The following is a 22,536-nucleotide window of genomic DNA, read 5'->3' as shown; positions in this document are numbered from 1 at the left end:
GGGGAGTTCCCGTCGTGGCGCAGTGGTTAACGAACCCGACTAGGAACCATGAGGTTAAGGGTTCGGTCCCTGACCTTGCTCAGTGGGTTAACGATCCGGCGTTGCCGTGAGCTGTGGTGTAGGTTGCAGACGCGGCTCGGATCCCGCGTTGCTGTGGCTCTGGCGTAGGCCGGTGGCTACAGCTCCGATTCAACCCCTAGCCTGGGAACCTCCATATGCCGCGGGAGCGGCCCAAGAAATAGCAACAACAACAACAACAACAATAACAACAACAACAACAAAAAGACCAAATAAATAAATAAATAAATAAATAAATAAATAAATAAACAAACCACTGTGAGGTACCTACCACCTTCCACCAGCCAGAATGGCCATCATCCAAACGTCTATGGACAATAAGTGCTGGAGAGGGTGTGGAGAAAAAGGAACCCTATTACACTGTTGGTGGGATTGTAAATTGGTGCAACCACTGTGGAAAACAGGATGGAGATGCCTCAGAAAACGAAAAACAGAACACCCATTTGATCCAGCAGTCCCACTCCTGGGCATCTATCCAGAGAAAACCATGACTTGAAAAGAAACATGTACTCCAATGGTCATTGCAGCACTCTATACAATGGCCAAGATGTGGAAACAACCTAAATGCACATCGATAGAGGAGTAGATCAAGAAGATGTGGTACATTTACACAATGGAATATGACTCAGCCATTAAAAAGGAAAGAAATAACGGCATTTGCAGCAACATGGACGGACCTAGAAATTATCATGCTAAAGTGAAGTCAGTCAGACAATGAGACACCAATATCACATGCTATCACTTACATGTAGAATCTGAAAAAAGGACACAATGAACTTCTTTGCAGAACAGATACTGACTCACAGACTTTGAAAAACGTATGGTTTCCAAAGGAGACAGTTCGGGGGGTGGAGGGATGCTCTGGGGTTGTGGGATGGAAATCCTATAAAACTGAATTGTGACAATCATTGTACAACTATAAATGTAATAAATTCATTGAGTAATAAAATGAATAAATAAATAAATGTGGGGGGGGGAACCAAAGTAAATAAAGGCCCTGAAAGTTCATTTGCAAGAACGTGGACAAAAATAAAGTCCATTCTAGGGATTAAAAAAAAAAGATGACTAGTTAGAAAAAAAATTAAGAATTCTCGAGAAGAAAGAAAATACGTTTGGGGAAAAAAAAAAAAACTCTTAGGTCATCTAAACTCTATCCTCTAAATTAAAATTAAGGTTGCCACTCAAATCTAAATCTCTAGTCGTCTGTCCTATCTGTCAACTTAAATATCTTTGATATTCCCATTTTGTGGGGATAATGTGAACACATCCATGTAATAGCTTTTCAACAGAAAAACTTTTTAAGGAGCCACTGACTAGCATTTTAAAAATCAGGTGAAGTTTGATACTGTGGTATTTTTTTTCTTTATATTAAAATACAAAATGGTAATAGGAAGGTTTATTTCATTCCTCATGGGCATGTTCTTGACAATCCCAGGAAGGCAATGCTCTCCAATCTAAACAACAAATCATAATCACAACCATAGTCCAAGGTGCTGCTGGCATGCAAACATAAATTAATAAAATACAAAAGATAAACTATAGTCCATGAGCTATTTTAACAAACAAAATAGGAAAAAAAAACTTGATAAAAATTAAGTGAGTCAAAGGACCTCCAGGTCATATGAAGACTTCTTACGCTGTCACATTCTCCAAAGATGCCGTAATATCTTATCTTGCCACACAGGAAAGAGGACATCCCCATCCAGGGCGGAGAAAACACTGACAGAATGAGAAAGAGAAATACAGGACTGGGAGGCTGAAACCCAGGGTTCAAGTTTAACTCTGCCATCAACTATGTGACATGGGGAAATTCATTTGAGAATCTCTGCTTTGGTTTTTCTTAGCTACAAAATAGGGATCATAGCTGCTGTGAAGATGAAAACCCTAAATATACATGAGAGCCTACACTATAAACTGCAAAGTTCTCCACAAACATAAGTTTTCATAATTTACTAACATTCCCAGTTCCATAGCAGACTCAACATCTGAACCCAACTAAGAGTCGGTGCCCTCGTGGCAACCATGGATGGCAACACTCCACTCTCCACCCCCACAGGCCCAGTGACAGCACTGCACAGGGCCATACCCCAAACCTGATCACACCACTTAAGGGGATATTCACGGTAGGATGACGATACAGCCCATTCAGCAAGGTCTGCCTGGGACTGTTTCAACATCAGCATTGCTCTTCACTCTCCAACGTGCCCCAATTTGAATGATAAACTATATAGTCACTCTAATTACAGTGAACACGAAGTTGTGGCACCAAGAGGTGACAGACAAGGAAGGGGCTAGCTTTAGGACTCCCCCGGTACTTTTCAGGAGCCCCCTGAAATCCATCCCAAATAAATAAATAATACTAGCAAAAACAGTAATTAAGCTTGCCATGCAGAACTAAGGCCCCTTCTGATCAGACTGCTGCTTCCAAGTCCTTCCTGAATAAAAACTCTGGAGCTAGTACACACATAATCTCTCATTTAGGACATATTACAAACCCACAAAATATGCCAGCCTTAATCAACACTTGAGAACTCTATCATAAGAATGTGCTCCTAGACATAAATCACAAAGAAACAGACAGCTAGGAATCTAAACCACTGACTGCATTGTATCACCAACCTAAAATCCTGCACGGCCTGAGATAAAACATTCAGCCTTTCGGAGCTGGTTTTCATTTCTGTTCATCTGGAACAATGTTTGTCTCCTCCACTTCCACGACCACATTAGCAAGCACAGTGAAGTGCTGGAGTGCTTAATAAAAGCGACGGACGGCCAGCCCATAAAGCCCGCTAACTGACTGGGAAAGTAGGCTGGGGCGACCTTGAATTAAAAAGCAAAACCTCTACAAGGCAGCAGGTCCATTTTTGCCCCTCCTTTCCTTTGCAGGTTTTTAAATCAAATGCGTTACCAAAGGCTTATGTAACAGGATGAAAAGGGTCACTGTAACAGTGCAATGCTGGTCCACTTAGTGCCAAGGAACTTAGTTGTTATCGCTCTTAACCAGGGGTCGTGGACTCTGAAACCCAGAGTTGGGCTTCAGGGGATCTAATGATACATCCAGCGAGTGAGCAGTCGTGCTGCACAGAACCACGTTTTTCCTTGGTGATCACTAACCCTCAGTACGGAGGAAAGGGCCCTTAACAAATAGAGGACACGTGTCTGTGCTTATTCAGCTACTACCTTATACTGTTACCTTGGATAAGTCACTTTAATCTCTGTGTGCCTATTTTCTTATCTTTCCAAAGGAAATACTTGTCTTTTCCACTTCAAAAGGTGGTGGTGAGGATGAGATGAGAAAATACTGATGCAAGTGCTTTGCAAGAGTCAAAAAATTGTACTTTTTATCTCTTTTACACAGTCTCCATTAGATGCCGATAAAAATCCTGTCCGGGGACGGTGCCTATCTATTGAGCAAGGAACAGCACAAGATAAGGAAAGCAAATAAAGAGCCACGCCATGAAAATCGCCTTCGCCCCACTCCCCGGTTCCTGGATTTGCTGGGCCGAACCACTCTGGGGAGATGTGAAGATCACGAGTTCAGTTTCTGCCCAGCTGGGGCCGCTCGGTGACCAGCGCTTCACACTGATAAAGGCCTCCCAAATCTCAGAGCACAAAGTGAGGGTTGGCAAGGTTAGACGCATTAATTAGTAGGACTCATTTGGATTCTGTATTCATCAAATGCAACAAGCGGCTATTCAATATTTGCCTATTTGCACTACTCTAAGGTCTCGAATTCAAAGATCTAGACAGAAAAACAAAATAAAGCCCAAGAAAATAAACTAAAATAAACCTGTCACCATCAGAATGTGCCTCAAAGTAAATTAGCAGTTTTAAACCACAGCAAAAGGGTCTGTATAGGACTACAGCAGAGACAGGATAGGTAGTAACTGTGCAAGCTACAGCAGTGGGTCCCTGCTGCAAAAGAAAGGGGGGAAAAAAGCGATTCCAAGCAGAGACTATTTTTTGTGCTTTAACAAATTCCTCTTAATTCCTTCTGCTTAGTTCCTTATTGATCTGTAATCCCCCCAGGAAGAACACTGCATTACACAGTACCCTTTCAGATCCTTTTAAACTCCGTAAGCCTACCCCCATACTTAACTTCAATTCACTTTACCTTTCTGTATTTAAAATAAGCCTATATCCAAAATAAGCAACATTTTGTAAATAAATATTTGCATTAGTATACAAAACTAGATTAAGAGATCGACTGTGACCCCTTATGTTTTAAGGGTCTTGGGTGAAAAGTACAGGATGAAATAGAAAATGTCATTCATTTTAAAGCAGCCTATCGGACTGTTCTTGACCTACTGGAATTTCTAAATATGTGAACAGCAAAGACCATTCTTAGACTGACTCAATCAGAGTCTCCGGGGGGGCTAGCTCTCTGGGCACGCTCCAGATATGTTTTCTGATATATGGCCAAGATATAGGGCTACTATCAAAGGGCATACATTTCAGAGCTTATAGAAGCTATAGGCAGTCAAAACCAGAAAGAAAGAAAAAAAAGAAAGACCCTTTATATATATATTCTCTTTAGGTTTGGAGTAAATGATCTTATCTTTCACCAAAAGCTTCCACAGGGACAACTCTCAGTTCCAACAATGATGATCCCCACTGGGCGATGAACATAGAGACGAATAACACTTTCTCTCTCCTCTCTTCTCCATGTCTTACCTGGGGATAGGCTGAGGTCAATCCAGCACCACAAGAGCAAGAAGTGAGCAAATACTCTAATTTGCAAGACCCACAAATAGGTGACTATTGCTTATGGGGCCATCCGCGTTCCTAAGATCAGCTTCAGGGGTTGTGAAAAGATTTAATTAAGTCCTGGAAAGGGGAACTATGTCAACCCTTTGGTTTAGCACTTTGATGACATATATCCCTTGGACAAGCCTAGAAATGGTGACTTCTTTTGACAATCCTGTAAGGAATGACGGATAGGCATTCAAAGATATAAATGATGGACAGAAATTCACAGATATTTCTAGAAGGTTCCTTTAAATCTTCTGAAGAATATCAGTATCCATAAACAGCAAGGAGTTAAATTTCAGAGGCTGGGTGTCACAAGCCGCACCATTTATCTCTGAGGCAGCCTTACCTGTTTTTCTACCCTAACTCTGTGTTAGCCTCACCTGCTCCAAGCTCCAAACAGTAAAAGGCTATGGAAGGCATTTTATACACTCCTCTAAACCATACCAAGAATGTTCTCGCAGGAAACAGTTTTGCTCTACCCCACAAGAGGGCCGGGCTTTTTCCAATCATCCTCCCTACCTAACAAAGAAAGGCAGCAGAAACTTCCCTCTCTCAAGAAAGCCTTTCCTGATTAAAACCACGAGGCTGAATTCCCCCAGGGAGGAGAATGGAATTTTCTTGTTCAGAGGGCTCAAAAAATCTGTGCAGGCAAGGGCTAAGCAGCAGGGAATAGACAAGTCCAGCTTTTAGAATTATGAGACATCAAGAAAACCAGGTTAAAAAATTATTACATAGCCTGGAGAAGAAAAAACAAAAGCAATTATAACTGTGCTCAAGTGATGTTCCCTCATAATACCCTCAATTTCAATAATGTGATTATAATACTTTAAAGACAAATAAATACAGTCTATTATATCTCTACATGTAAATTCCCTGCTACCTCTCTCCAAAATAAATAACTTCAGGAAATGCTCTCTATCATAACACACACACACACACACTTTTTTAATTAAAAACAGCTTTACCAACCTGGCTGTCCCGTGCTGGGAATCCATGATAACCTGGGGTCAGAGGCTCGTTCTAAGAGAAAGAAAAGAAAACCATGAGATAAAAGATACTGTTAAGAATCATCGAAATCATCCAAATTGATCATATATAAATTCCTGCACCAGTTCTGAGGGTGTTCCATTGCTCTGCTCCACTCTACCTAACTAAACACATCTCTCAGCTCAGCATCTACCAAAGCAAAACACAAAGAGCAGCTTTTGCTTAGGAACACTATTCATAAACACTACGCTCCTCTGTGCCCAGCTAAATCTGCCTCCTTCGCAGTGAATCTCAGACACAGAGCTACTGGGATTGGGAGCAGATCAATCCCTAACTTCACACTGCGGGACTCTAGCAGCCCTGTCCCCTAACCTCTAAAAGCACGTAGAACTTAGGAACACTAGGACAGGCAAAAACTTCCACACATTTCCAAAAGTTCCCTTGTTGGAAAGAGAAGAGGACCATTCCTACCGAGAACTGCGTCTTGACCTGGAAAACTTGCAGTCCCTTCCCTCTTATCAATCTGCTTTTCTTCAGTTCTTTTAAACCTAGACAAAAATCTCTCTCTCTGTTCAAGGCTTCCTCTAATACCCTAAATCATCCTATGGACTCAAGTGACTCCTAATACGTATATATGTTAAAATTTACTAGGTTACTTGAACAATTTACTTTTCATATTATTTATAACTTAATAAATCTTATTTTTGTAAAGGTGTATTATATTGAGTGTCTTATCTTCACATTAACCATTAAGTCTTAAGATCCTGGAGGACAAGGACGATAGCCACTAAAAGCTATGCAAACCCTGTAAGGTCACACAAAAGGAGCATTCAGTTACGGCTTCCCTGACTCATTCAATCATTCCCTCAACATATACTGAACACCTAGTATTTTCAGAGTACTGTTTAGCTGACTAACAAAGAAAGATGAATAAAACAAGGCCCTCGCCTTCAAGGGAAATTTTAAATGGGAAGACATACACATGCACACAAAGGTAAATGAGAATGTAGCGCTTTTGTGATTTTTTTCAAGGTGCTCAACACAGCTACCTAAGAGATATTCACCCTCTGCTTCCACCCTCTATACCGCCACACCGCCATTCCTACCAGCACAAGAGTTAGTTAAGAAGAATGTTCACTGACAGACATTCATATATGACAAGAGAGTAAAGCTTCCACCTAATGGTGCATCTGCATTATTACATTCATATTTAATAATCACAAGTCCACATGCCTTTCAAAAACACAAAAGCAAGCAGTCAATTTCAGCTTCCTACAGAAACCCCATCTCTTTTTTTTTTTTTTCTTTTTGGCTTTTTGCCATTTCTTGGGCCACTCCCGAGGCATGTGGAGGTTCCCAGGCTAGGGATCTAATCAGAGCTGTAGCTGCCAGCCTACGCCAGAGCCATAGCAACGTGGGATCCGAGCCTCGTCTGCAACCTACACCACAGCTCACGGTAACGCTGGATCCTTAACCCACTGAGCAAGGCCACGGATGGAACCCTCAACCTCATGGTTCCTAGAGCCACGTGGTTCCACTGAGCCACGACGGGAACTCCAGAAACCCCATGTCTTGTTCATTATGGTTTCCCCACAACCTCGAAGTGCTTAACACAGAGTGGACATCCAAAAGAATGTGTAAAGAAATAAATGAAGATAAATAACCAGAAATTATTAGGCATTCGGTTGCTGACTCACTCAGAAAATCCAAGTTCTTTTTTACTAAGTCTCTATTTTAGATATTTTTAAATTAAGTTTCCCTAAAGAGAGTACAGCAAAGATAATTGCCTTTAAAAATTACAGGTGCCAACAACAACAACAACAACAACAACAACAAAAGGAGTTCCCGTTGTAGCTCAGTGGTTAACGATCCCGACTAGCATCCATGAGGATGCAGGTTCAATCCCTGGCCTCGCTCAGTGGGTTAAGGATCTGACATTGCCATGAGCTGTGGTGTAGGTCACAGACATGGCTCAGATCCTGTGTTGCTATGGCTCTGGCGTAGGCCAGCAGCTACAGCTTCGATTCGACCCCTAGCCTGGGAACCTCCATATGCTGCCAGTGTCGCCCTAAAAGACAAAAAGACAAAAAAAAAAAGATACAGGTGCCAAAATGATCATAAGAAAGAAGAACAAAGTTGAAGGACTCGCACTACAAAGCTACAGTAATCAAGACAGTGTTAATACTGTGTAAGGACAGTGAACCTATAGACCAATGAAGTATGACTGAGAGTCCAAAAATAAACCCTTACAGTTAGGATCAACTGATTTTTTAAAAGGCTACCAAGAAAATCAATGGAAGAAAGAACAGTCTTTTCAGCAAATGGAGTTGGGACACTGGAATATCCCGTGTAAAAAATGAAGTTGGAACTCTCTCTCACACCATACACAAAATTAACTCCAAATAGACCACAGACCTAAAATCATGAAATTCTTAGAAGAAAACAAAAGCGTAAATCTCCACGATGTTTGGTTAGACAATTGTTTCTTCAATATGACTACAAAAACACAGTGACAATGGAAAAACAGATAAACTAGACTTCATCAAAATCTGAAACTTCTGTGCTTCAAAAGACACCATCAACTCTGGGGTGTAATGTACAGCACAGCGGCACACAGTGATTATAGTTCATAATACTGTATTACATACTTGCGAGTTGCTGAGAGAGCAGACTGTAAATGTTCTTACCCCCCCCCCAACACACAAAGTGGTAATTATGTGACACGATGCAGGTTCCAGTGTAGGCGATCCCTTTGCAACAGATAAGTGTATCAAATCAACAAGGTAAACACCTTAAACTTCTACAATGTTATACACCAATTATGTCTCAGTAAAGGTGGGGTGGGGGAAGACACCATCAAGTAAGTGAGAAGACAACTAACAGAATGGGAGAAAATATTGGCAAATCCTTTCTCCAGGAAGGGACTCCTATTCAGAATGCAAAAGAACTCTCAAAAAGACAAATAACCCAAGTTTTTGAACAGACAAAAGATCTGAAGAGGAAGTTCCCCAAAGAAAATACAGGTGGCCAACAAGCACATGAGACAATACTCAACATCATCACATCATCGGTCATTAGGAAAATGCAAATTTAAACCACAATGAGATAACACTTCACACCCACTAGGGTGGCTATAATCAGAAGTCAGACAATAACAAGAGAAACCAGAATCTGATACATTGCTCATGGGAATGTGAAATGCTGCAGGTACTTTGGAAACACTTTGGAAGTTCCTCAAATGATAAAAAAAGAATTACCATGTGACCCAGCAAATCCATCCTAGATATAACCAAGAAAATGAGAAACACACATACACATAAAACCTTGTACACAAATGTTCATAGCAGAATTAATTCCAAAGTATAGTATATGCACATTATTTTGCAATAAATATTGTTTGGCAATGAAAAGGAATAAAGTACCAATACGAGGATGAATTTTTTAAACATCGTGCTAAGTGAAAAAAGGCAGAGACGAAAGACCACAAATTATATGATTCCACTTTTATGAAATATTAGGAATGGGCAAATCTATGGAGAAAGCAGATTAGTAAGTAGTTCCAGGGACTAAATGGAGTGACTGCTAATGGGTACTGGATTTTATTTTTGGTGATGAAAATGTTCTAGAATTAGTGATGATAGATGCACAGCTCTATGCTTTTCCTTAAAACCACAAAGCTCCAAAAATACTTTAAAAGGGTGAGATTTATGGTCTGTGAATTATACATCAATAAACCTGTTATTTAAAAATAATAATTATGATAGGTAACATTGGTTGGCTATTTTCACAGGGAAGACATATGCAGCTTAGACCATAACAAAAAGAATAGGGTTCCTTCTGAAATCCCCAAGTGCCTTAAATTCTGGAGTCTATGTTTACTTCAACATCATTCCCTAATAAGGACAATAATAAAGATGATGATGACCGCTAGATACTGAGCAACCAACCAGGTGGCGTCTCAGGATGGAGGGAGGAAGAAGAGAAGGAGATGATAAAGCGTAGATAACCAGCGGGAAAGTCAAACTTTCAATCCAGGTCTATTGGATTCCAAAGCACCTGTCCTTCCCATTTTATCAAATTATTTTCTCTAATAACCATCCCGTATTATTCCTTTAGAGTAATTATTTCAAGATTGTCTGAGAAAGGAATTACAGGATTAAGAAAATAATTTTTTTAAAAAACCAAAAGCATAATTAACAAAGATTCATCACTCCCAGAGACTATCCCACATAAAAACTTCCTTCTTGAGTTTAACAATGCAGAAAACTTTTCATAAGGGGGGGGGGAATCACATTCCTAGATGCAGGTACTGCCAAAAGCTTTCATAGCAAAGGCAGATGGAACAGGGGGCACAGAAATGTGCCAGAGGAAACGGACTCACTGCCTTGCCTGCTTACCGGCAGTACTCCTTTCCTCCCCATCTCTCTCTCCGGCTGCTACCTGGAACTCTCCAGCCCTCCAACATGCCTGGCCTCCCTGAGAGGGGCCTATACTCAATGACGAAGGTTTGCTTTCCTTTCTGATTTTACCACGTATATATCTATCTCTTCAAAACCCATTAACTTTGCGTGTTTTTGAATTTTATAGAAATGGATCCTATTGCATAGCAATCTCCTCTTCCCCCCTCGAAACTATGAGATCTATCTCCACTTATGTATGCCACTGCATTTCACTAATTTCTGCCTTATGAATGTCACAATTTATTTCTCTCTCTCTCGTTTTCCTGTTAATAGATATTTAAGTTGTTTCCAGTTACGCTCTTTGTTTGCACTCACAAACCACACTGCCTGTGAACATTCTTTTAGATGTGAGGTATCACTTTTCACTCACGAGATTGGCAAAAATGAAAATGAAAATATCACAAATTGGCAAGAAGAGTAAATAGATAGCTTCACATCTAATAGAAGGAATATAAATATATTGGGACTACTCTTTTGGAAAGCAATTTGACAAGAATTATTAAAATACCAAATACATATACCTTCTTGTAATTTCCTATCTACTCTAGAAAATCACCAGAACCTGGGCTCAAAGAAGCATGCACAAAGATTTTTCAATGCAGTGCTGTTTGCAACACTGAAAAACCAGTTTCTCTTAGTAACAGGGAAATAGTGTTATCAACTATTGTATTATTTCAATATCCTCCGTAAGAGCTCTTTTTTTTTTGGCTGTGCCCAAGGCATGCAGAATTTTCCTGGCCAGGTATTGAACTTGTGCCACAGCAGTGACAACATCAGATCCTTAACCTGTTGAGCCATCAGGGAACTCTTCTGTGCAAGTTTTTTAAAAGGTAATGTCTGTGTACTAACTCAAGTCATATTAAATGATAGCAGGTCAGCATGCATTCCTTTAAATTGCAATATAAAAAGAAGTATTTCTACAGGCATATAGAAAGTAAATAAATGCACAGAGAAGATCCAGGAGGATATACAAAAAACTTCTAACAGTAGTTCCCTCAAGGGAGAAGAATAACATTTGTGGAGGGTTGAAAGGGCAGGCTTTATCTGACTTATCTGAATTTTACAAAATGTAAAATTCATGTATTACTTAAGAGTATTAAAAAGAACCAAAAAAAGTCACTATTACTAATGTTTCATAATGTACAAAAACACCTTCACATAATCTTATTTACTCCTCAGTATGCAGAAAATAGGTTTTATAACTCTCATTTTCAGATGACAAAACTGAATTTCAGAAAGATTATACGATTTGCTCAAGATCGAATAGCTAATGGCAGTGGATAAGTTGCCTTCAGACGGAGGTCTTTTTAGGGCCGCGCCTGTGCCATATGGAGGTTCCCAGGCCAGGGGTCAAATCGGAGCTCTAGCTGCCAGCCACAGCCACAGCCACAGCCACACAGGATCCAAGCCGTGTCTACAACCTACACCACGGCTCACGGCAATGCTGGATCCTTAACCCACTGAGCACGGCCAGGTATCGAACCTACATCCTCATGGATACTAGTCAGGCTTGTTACGAGCCACAGTGGGAACTTCCAGACTGAGGTCTTTTCAGTCCATACCCAGTTCTTCTGCTACACTAGCAGTGGTCCTGCTAGACATGATCACGACTGTCTAAAAATGTGCAGATCTGAGTTTTTAGTCGGTGCAAAAATAATAACTGATATTTAAAGCAGAGATAGAATTACAAGGCAAAGTAATGGAAGAGATGGGACAGAAATCAGACGTGTTAAACTAAAAGAGGAAAGAAAGGCTTTAGCAGCTATAGCACTTTAAGCAAGAGTTACTGAACTAGTAAGACTGAAAGACTTACAAACTGGCTCTGCCAAGGCACAGAAGCTGCTCAAAAAATAAACAGAGTATATAAGAACCAGAATACCAACCGCAACAATTTTACTACAGAGACCAGTAATTAAACCTGCTTAGAAGCTTCTAGCTAAGGGAATATGTGAAAGGGTAACAGAAGGATCCTTACATAACTGCCAAACAGAGGAACTGTGATGGACTGTGCACACACAACAGGCAGTGAAAGAAGTGAAGAGAACTATTAGCTGACGTTTGTATTTTCCACTGGCTGCTTGGACACACTCATCTCACCTATGTTTGAAATATCCTTATTAAGCAGAAGAATCCATTTATTCAGTAAAAGTGCAATGAACAACTGCTTAACCGCAAGCACAGGGCTGGTATCCTGCCCCTAAGGAGCTTTCAGTCATAATAATTATAAGATAATGTGATTGATAACATAACTAGCATCTACAGAAAAAACTAAAAAGGAGTCCAGAAGATCTTCTGAAAAAGTGTGCGTGGGGTGGGGTGAGGTGGGCGTGGGGTGGGGGTGGAGTGGGTAATAGCCTCTAACCTCTTAGGGGAGGACAAGACCTCCACACTGTGATGGACTGACACATGCTGAAAAGACAATGGATCTTAAAGCCGCTTTTCTAAATGCGTTCTGAAAATCGACAACATCATTTCTAAATAATTAGTTGATATATTTGCCCATTCCAAATTAAAATCACTCAGAAGACTGCACCCGGGAGGTACAACAGAAAAGAACTGCTTCCTTAATGATTTTAGAAATACAGTTAAAAGAGAGATACTAAGGACTGAGCAACACTGAAGATCAAAGCAAAGGAGCCCTGCTTTCAGTACAGAAATATAGTAGTTATGTAACATATTAGCCATAAAATAATGATCAATAAATAATGATCAATAAAACACTAATGAGGAGCCTAAGGAAGACAGCACTCTGCCAATCTCCCCTGGTTTCACCCACTTAACAGATCATGGGTACGGCATCCAGAGATTTATTACGGGAGTATTTCTTATTGGCTTCTATCACTGATGAGGTTGTGAGGGGAGGTGCAGAAAACTGGAAATGCACAAAGAAGTTACACCAAGCAGTTAGAAAACAAAGTTGTAATCCATCTGCCTGTCTTTCTTTTGCATCTAACAAAATCAAGCCCATTTCGCAAAATGGAAGGGGAAGAAAAATACCGAGATGAGAACAAAATAAATTCTTGCCACCATGCAACTTGGGGAGGGGAAAGTAAAAGGAAGCGACGGAAAGGAAGAACAAAGCTGTCTTCTAACAAACAAAGCGTGGGCAATGGTACAAGCTCAAATTTGTCAGCAACTTACTCCCAGCTGAAAATTAATTTCGTATTACCTTACACTAACAATGGAGGGAAAGACGGATTTAGACCATACTGGCTGGGGAAAAAATGCAAATCAAGTTTCCCAGGATAGTTCACTACCTTGTTTTGCAGCCCAAGTTACTGTTTCTCAAGCAGTAAGCCTACTTTTGAATTGGGACATGGGAGGGCATACCATAAAAACGAAGATGCACCTACGTTCCATAAGCTATTACGCACAAAAACCAATCCCAGCAATAAATACTTCTGGCTCAGGGAGGCTGCTAAGTGACCACAGGACATCATTCTGTGTCCCAACCATTTAGAGTTCAAGGAACCCAAAGATAAGTTGAAGGCTTTTAAGTGGTATGAATCTGGTGGTATCTAACCACACAGTCCCAACACAAGATATAAATGGTAACTCATAAACTTTCACACTATAATAGAATAAAATAAAACATAGAGTAATTCAGCCCACCTCATCAAGAAAACTGACAACAAGTTCATTCTTATACTCACCACTTCACCCCAAACACCCTGTCTTTTTTTTTAAGAGACAGCTCATTTGGGGGTGCTTTATCTCAGCCTGAGGGACAGTGGCTATTATTAATTGTATGTTAATGATATTTTATATCCTATTATTACGTTATATATCTATTACAGGACATCTGCTATTCCTTAGAGTTCTCAACTTCTCACAAGACAGTCCCTTATTACGTCAATCTTCAGTTATTTTAAACAATGCTTTATATTAAATTCCCTGTCTGTATTACTCATAGTCTCTTTCTCCTGACTGGACAGATTGGTATGGATGAGCTGAAACAAAAATGCTAATAACCACTTACTTTATACAAGACAGACACTATGCTTTGTGTTTTCTAGACATTATCACTTTCTAGTCTTGCTGAAACTCTGTAATATATCTCTCACTAATAAGAAAACTGAGGCTCAGAAAACTATGTGACTTGTCCCCAATAATACAAATTCAGGTCTGTCTACACTCAAGTCCCTGCTGGTTCCCTACCCGCTGGCATTTATTTTTCTTCACAGAACTTAGCAACACTTTTTAAAGAACTAAACATCAGTGTACCGGAAAAGAATGAACAAAGCAGTGCTGGCTGCTATTCTTAGAAAGGGCAGCTTGCAAGGTTGGCCTTGATGGTGCCTGGGAACTTGGATTTCAGGAGGGTTCTGTTCCCACAAACGCTAAGAGGGGCTGACTGTACTTAGACTGTGCGAATAATATGGTTTATGCCCAACACCTGCTTTCCTTCCAGGAGTCCAGCATTCGAGGATGTGCTAGGCAGAGGGTGCTCACGTGAACAACCCTTCCCACCGGCGCCAACACAAGAAGAATTTCTGCACTAAGTCTCTAATGAGCTTCCCTGGTAGACAACACTTCCACAGCTGGCTGAAGGAAGTAAGGACATCCTGTGCGACTCCGCTGGGCGAGAACGCCTAGAAGCTTGAGCCTGATTTCTTCTGGACTTCATCCCATGCACTTATAGTGACTTTGCTTTGTGTCATTTCACTGCCATAAATCATAGCCGTGGGTGTGTCTATATGCTGAATTCTGTAAACCCTAGCAAATCCCTGGACCTGGGGTAGTCTTGGGACCCCCCCAGTACAACCTATGACATGCCACGCACTTTATTAAATGCAGAGGATGAATAAATTTAATAAATGAAAAGATGAATAGGGCCTTCGCCCTCTAGGAATTTTACAATCTATTTAAACTTCCCTTCTTTCACTTCTCTGATCTTCACTTCTTAGTCTGTTCACCACTTAAAATAGATTAGATACATTTCCCTGAGCTAAATTTCATTCTTGGGACTGAAATGATGCTAAATATTTAATAAGTCCATCAGGCAAAATCTGAGATACAAAGCTGTAATAAACTCAAAGGCCACACATATTTTCTCTTTACCTTCCCCATCTTATTGTGTCCCTCATTAAAAATAAATTGACAAACCCTTGTACACTGCTGGTAGGAATATAAAATGGTGCAGCTTCTACAGAAAATAGTTTGGCGGTTCCTCAAAAAGTTAAATATAGAACTTCCACATGGCCCAGCAATTCTACTCCTCGGTATATTCCCAAAAGAATTAAAAACAGATTCTCATACAAGTACTTGTTCACACTATGTAAAATAGCTAAAAGATGGAAACAACACAAATGTCAATCAATGCATGAATAAATTATGGTATATACACACAAAGGAATATTATTCAACAATAAAAAGGAACAAAGGACTGATACATGTGCTACAACATAACCGAACCTCGAAAACATGATGTAAGTGAAAGAAGCCAGTAACAATAGGTCATGTATTGTATAATTCCATTTATATGAAATATCCAAAATTAGTAAATTCGTGGAGGCAGAACACAGACTGGTGGTTGTCTGAGACTAGAAGGAAGGGAAATGGAGGATGACTGCTCCATAGGTATGGGGTTCTTTGGGGGTGATAAAAATGTTTGGGGAGTTCCCATCGTGGCGCAGTGGTTAACGAATCCGACTAGGAACCATGAGGTTGCGGGTTCAATCCCTGGCCTTGCTCAGTGGGTTGAGGAGCCGGCGTTGCCGTGAGCTGTGGTATAGGTCGCAGACGCGGCTCGGATCCCACATTGCTGTGGCTCTGGCGTAGGCCGGTGGCTACAGCTCCGATTGGACCCCTAGCCTGCAAACCTCCATATGCTGTGGGAGCAGCCCAAGAAATTGCAAAAAAAAAAAAGACTAAAAAAAAAATGTTTGGAACTAAGTAGGGGTGGTGGCCGCACATTACTGTAAATGTACTAAATACCACCAAACTGTTCACTTTTAAAAGGCTAATTGCACGTTATGTGAAGTTCACATCAGTTTGAAAAAAAAAAATTGAAAAGCAATGTAGTACGCACTATGGTGGTAATAAAGAAAACCAACCTTCCTGATGTGGTCTGAACGGGTACTTGGCGCTTGAAACGAAAATAGTGACTACAATAGATACAGATTCGAAAAAGAGCTTTATCTCAATATACACCTGGAAAACTATGTGAAGACTCAAGGTGGTTCTAAGCAATGATATAGATACTGAGGCAGTAGAGCATGTATAAATTTTCCTCCAAAACCCATAAAAGAAAATGTTTCTAAATGAGTATATAATATTGTATGTGATTTTGAATACACATGCATAAATAAAATCAATATTTCAAAGACATTCACCTTTTTATCAACATCCCTAAAATTTTATATATTTAGGCTGGCCTGTCCTTTTAATGAAAAAATAGCTTAAAGCCTTATATTCAGGGTTTCCTCCTATTCAGGCATTTACAGCACATATACATAATTTTTTTTTTTCTTATGTCTAGAAGGATGTATTCCAAAATGTTTAGTGATTATATGTCTTGGTGTTGAGTTTGGGTTTATAGAGGGATATACTTTTTTTTTTTTTTTGGCCTATCAGTATTTTCTAATTTTTCAGCAATGAACACATTTTATTTTAACCATCAAAAAAACAGAGATAATAACAGTACATTCTCAAGGATGCTATCAAGATTAAATGAGATATTACACATAAAGCCCTTTCCACAGTGTTCAGGACATTTCAAGTATGCCATAAATGTTAGGTAACAGGGGCATTATTATGTTTGTTTTTATAAATATTCCTCAGAACACGAATCTTTCATTACCTACAGCAAATGTGTTCACCTTAATCCAGGCCTGGGTCACCTGAGTCAAGTTTAAATAACTATAATAATAGTTTCTTAGCTGGTCCAGAGGCCTCCATCCACCTCTTTCCTATTTTCTTACCAGGGCCAGGGCCAAGTTCCTCAGATATCACTCATATCACTCCCATGCTACTGTTTACAGGATCAAGTTCCAAATGCGCTAAATCTGGTCTCACCTGATCATCCCCTTTTGTCTCCTCATTTATGTATTTCTTCAACAAACATTTACTCAGAGATATTTATGTGCCTGGCGCTATGGTAGAAACAGAAAGACAAGTTACTGATTCTTTTCTTAAGGAACCCATAGTCTAGTAAGAGAGACAGGAATGTAAACAAGCACAACAGGAATCATGCGATAAAATGTAAATACAGGGCCCAGAGGGAAAAGGATACAGGCTGATAATGGAGTGAGAAAGGCATGAAGAAATCACAAAGAAGGGATCAGGAGGCAAGATCTGGATGGGGTTTGAAGGATGACTGCAAATAGTTCATCTCCAGATTTACACTTTTATTCAATTTTCTCTGCACCTTAGTGTGTTCTCCCACATCAACTCAACTCAGGCAAAACCCAACCAAGTCCTGCCTCCCTTCACAATGCAATTCCTACAACTCTGGCTCAGCATATTTCAAACGGTGAGTCAAGACCCATCTGTGACTTATTTAAGAGGTCTCGACCATTACTTTTTTAAAAAATTACACCAGCAGCTCTCCAACTTTTTGGTATAAGAATCTCTTTACACTTTAAAAAATTATTAAAGATTCAAAAGAATTTTTGTATATGGGACTTAGTAAGTTTTGGTATTTGCCTATTAGAGACTAAAACTTGTAACTTTTAAAATATTTGTTAATTCATTTTAAAATACCAAAATAAACCATTATGCTAACATAAAAAAATCTTATGAAAATTAACTACATTTTATAAAATGTAATTTTACAAAAAATTTAGTGAGAATAGTGCCACTGTTTTACACTGATTTTTGCAAGTATCTTTCACATGCAACTTAACAGAAGATGGGCTGCTTCTGCATTCAGTCTGCTGTGCTATGTTATTTTGGTTAAAGTATAAGAAGAAAACCTGACCTTCTACAGGTATGTCTTTGGAAAAAATGGGAGTATTATAATAGTTTTTTTCACATATCTATAGATAGTCTTCCTTAATGTTATACCAAAACTTGAAAAGAGATAGTTGCTATGTGGCATCTGAAACCATATCAATGAATTTTTCATACCCTGTTATATTAAAAATCCATTGGCCTGTCTTGTATTTTGGATAAATTTTTACCTATCATGATTATGAATCATTTGTCTGTTTATAAAATACTGGTTCACTAAGTTATAAAGATCTTCTAAATACTGACAATTTCATTATATAATATCAACAAAACTAACCCCCCCCCACCTTCTTTAACTCCAGGCGTGTGATGGTGAAACACTAATGACGGCTAGTACAGTCTGTGCCAGTGCCTTGATTCAGGCTCGGGCGTCAGCAGGTTTACCCATCACCAATTCTGCAACATCAGTGCAAATATCTGCAGAGTAGGAAAGGCAACGAATATCTCAGTATTATGAAAAGAATTTTGACTCTGAAGAACCCGTAAAAGGTTCTTGGGCACCTTGCAGCGGGCAGTGGGAGGGGGGGCGGTGTCAACAGATCACACTTCAAGAATCAAGGTCAGAAGTTTTAAAGAGAAAGAAAGAATCATACATCTAATGTTTGGTAAGGGTGAAAATTACTCCATGAAAATTGTTTTGGTCACATATATACAGGCAAACATCTAACTGTATACCAGGCTATCACATAAAATGGAACTCTTATCATGGGTCAAAAACCCATGGTCAAACAAGCCTTGTGTTGCAGATGCTCACTTGAAACTGCTATTTCACTGAACTGAAAACTTTTTTTAAAAAAGATATCTCTTAATTAGCTTAAGAGTATAAAGGAAATAAATCCCTTTTCAAAGGATGATTCTGCAACATTCTAAAAATTCCTCTGAGATAGGCTAACAATATAGACAAGATAAATTTTAACTGGCATATATTAGCTGTTTCAATTTAGCTTTTGTAACAGTTTCATCACTTATATTGCTGATGTCAACACAATGTCAAACCAGCTCTACTGCTATTAGCTGAGTGACTTAGGGCAAGATACTCAACCTCTCTGATCTATTACACCTATACCTTGCAGAGATATTAAGATCAGACATAATATATACAAAGCACCTAGGAGTGTGCCTACAGAGGAAAGCTATCATTGTAACAATTTTTATTATACACTTGAGTTCACAATCCTGCTTTATCCCACATGCCCCTAAGATCTGTTTGGCTAACAAAGGACCTTTCTATTTCCTACTCCTGCTGTTGCTTTCAATGACCTACTGCTACAACCGCCAAGCCTCTGACCTAAACTCTCTGCAGTCTACTTCTGGTGTCCCCAGAGTAAGTCCCCAAACTTCCTCTTATCGTGTTAATTCCCTGATCAGAAAAAAGATAATGCTCATTACTTATCAATTCAGTGATCTTTGATAATTGCTAGTTAATCCCTGCTTGGAACTAGTCTAAAAGACTTCAAATGAAATCACCTGAATTCACGGTGGATGGTTTTTATAGCAATTTTTTAAAAGCACAAACTTAATTCTCTAAAACATATGGTCAACTACCAAGTATTCATGACAGCGCTGCCTCAAATCAGAGCCCATCACACCTTGACTCCTGTACCAGCTCCACTACTCAACTCCTATAGTTCTTCCAACCTTCTTAGATAATATTCTCCATTCAGTCAAAGGCACTTAATACAAACAGGTGGCAAAAAAAACTATGCACACAGTTTTTTGTGCAATTAGATGTTCAAGATAGCTGAGAGAAGGGCAAAAGGCAAGGAAACGACCCAGACAGGACAGTGTTGGGTCTCAACTGGTGGTCCTTTCTGTGGCTCAGTGGTAACCCGACTAGTACCCATGAAGATGCAGCTTCAATCCCTGGCCCTGCTCAGTGGGTTAAGGATCCAGCATTGCCATGAGCTGCGGCGTAGGTCGCAGATGCAGCTCAGATCTGGCATGGCTGTGGCTGTGGTGTAGGCCAGCAGCTGCAGCTCCAATTTGACCCCTATACCAAACTGGAACCTCCATATGCCACACACGTGGCCCTAAAAAAAGAAAACAAAAAACAAAAAACCTACTATACAGATCACCTTTGCAAGGGGGGAAGGGGAAAGGAGGGTGCTAACATGCAGACCCTGCAATGTGCTAGACTCTCCGCACACATCACTGCATGTCTAGGTATGATTTCCACTATCAGGTGAGGACACTGAGACTCGGAAAGGTTAAATGACCAAAAGGCCAAACAACTAGTCGGTGGTAGAGCCAGAGGCAAGTTACAACTCTGTTCTTTCCATTACATGGTACACAGTGACTTAGTCCAGAAAAGCGTCCGTCCCTAGGCCAAGCAATAGGGAAGGTAAGCACAGGCGCATCTGAACACTGGCTTAGCCGGACTAAGAGGAATAAGAGATAATCCATCTTTTAACCTGTAGTTATCACCCAATTACTCCCACTGATAGAAGAAAAGCAGTGTCTCTTACATTCTAACATACATACTAGTCACTGCAGTAGGTATCTTGTTAAAAATGCAGATTCTGATTCAGTGGATTTGGGGTAGCACCCCAGATTCTGCATTTCTAATAAGATCCCAGGAAATGACAAGCTTCTAGTGCTTGGGCCATATTCAAAACAGATTACATGCAGCAGTTCCTAAACCTGGCTGTTCATCTTAATCATCTGGGGATCACTTTAAAATTATGGATTCCTGGGCCCCTCCCTCCTGCACACACAGTGGTAGCTGAAACTTTCTTCCTCATAATTCTGTAATTCAAAGAAATATAGGACATATTCATGACAACAGCCAAAGCAAGCACGGACTGAGAATATACCAAATGTCTCCGTGCTCTTCGTATTAGTTTACTTACCCTCGCCACCACACTCTAAGGCTGGGGCTCACCGCACTACTGTCCCCGTTTTAGACACGAGGCAACGGACCAAGAGATGGCTGCTTGTTCAAGGTCAGCCGGTGAGGAGCAGAAGAGGGGTGCAGACCTGAGCCAATCTGGTTCCAAGGAGTCTGTGCCCTCAGACACACCACAAAAATGCTGCTCACCACATCACCCAGTGGTAATGTCACTGATTTTAACAGTCACACTTGAACGAATAAATCCAAATAGGTCACTTCAGAAGAGGCTGCCCTGGGACGGCTAGGAAGCTGCCATCATTTGTGTAGCCACTGCTAAACAAAACAATCTAGGAGCTCCTGACCTGAAAATGAAATTGCCTTCGGAGTCTAAACCTATGACTTGAAATATCTTTAACTGGGACAAAAGCTCATCATTTGAACACACGATTCAATTTTTTTTTTTTTTGCACAACCCCAAACCAGGAAAAGCCAACTCAAAGAAACTCAGTGTCTGATCAAGCTAGGTATTCTTTTTAAATTAAAAAAAAAAAAAAAAAGCAGTGTTAGATAACTGAAAACATTTTGCTCATCATTCATCCCTAGAGCCGATTCCAAAGGAGAGTTCTCTGTGTTTTGCGCAATGGCTGTATCACCAGAGTCAAACTGACTATTCTGAAGGGCAATACTCATCTGGATGCACAGACTCTGTGATATTTGTTTTTGCTTTTTAAATGAGCCCCTCAGTCATTCCGAAAGAAACACATTTGCCCTTCACTATCGGTAGGGACACACACGCATATGCTTAGAATGACTCTCCTGAAGCATGCATTTCTCCTTTTTGCTACAAAAGCAATTGCTTTGATTTTCTTTCAGATTTTTTAAAAATAAAAGGTGTGTTTTATTTATACACACCCATCTGTAGAAAAATAAATACAATAATCAGGCATTAATGAAGCATTTACCTTCATGCAGCACCATAAAAGGCATCCTACAAAGGCAACTATCTATCCAAAATATGTGCACAAACACCCTCACGTACCCGGGATAAAGACACACAAATACTACAGGGAGGATAATCATAAAAAGGTATTATATCGCTCCATCGAGATTAGCTCCTTTGTTAAATGAATATGTCCTTTTTCAACAAAGAAAACACTCTGCAAATTCAGAATGATTTAGATTTTTAAAAAGCAGACATTAATGTAGATCAGCACGATTCCACACAACCAACCTCTCTGCTTGAAACTGGACTCCCCACACCTTACTGAAGCCACAATTCCCCTGCACAAACTCCCATCCACCACCCCCCACGCACACCCAACTCCCCACCAACCTCACAGGGGTTCCTGGGCTGGTCCATGGAATCTGATGACATCACTCTCTCTTCCTTCCTGGAATTCTAAACCCTGCTGCTCTCCCCTTGCACACAGCTACCATCTCCATGGCAACCTCACCTCCTCCTGCTTCCCTATTGGT

At 40.1% G+C, this 22,536-nt stretch overlaps 1 protein-coding gene across 18 annotated transcripts in view; it reads right to left on the bottom strand.

The window, feature by feature from the left end:
- RBFOX2 (RNA binding fox-1 homolog 2) overlaps nt 1-22,536 on the bottom strand; it is a 270,031-nt gene that overhangs the window by 184,555 nt on the left and 62,940 nt on the right. For all 18 annotated transcript variants that reach the window (XM_047786414.1, XM_047786416.1, XM_047786417.1 and 15 more), the window contains exon 2: nt 5,800-5,850. In XM_047786414.1, the coding sequence (XP_047642370.1) occupies nt 5,800-5,850 (51 nt within the window). The remainder of the gene's footprint in view (nt 1-5,799; nt 5,851-22,536) is intronic.

The sequence above is a fragment of the Phacochoerus africanus genome, chromosome 7 (assembly GCF_016906955.1).
Source record: "Phacochoerus africanus isolate WHEZ1 chromosome 7, ROS_Pafr_v1, whole genome shotgun sequence".
NCBI classification, from domain to species: domain Eukaryota; kingdom Metazoa; phylum Chordata; class Mammalia; order Artiodactyla; family Suidae; genus Phacochoerus; species Phacochoerus africanus.
The sequence above is the reverse complement of the archived record's forward strand: the minus strand, read 5'-3'. Positions and strand labels throughout refer to the sequence as shown.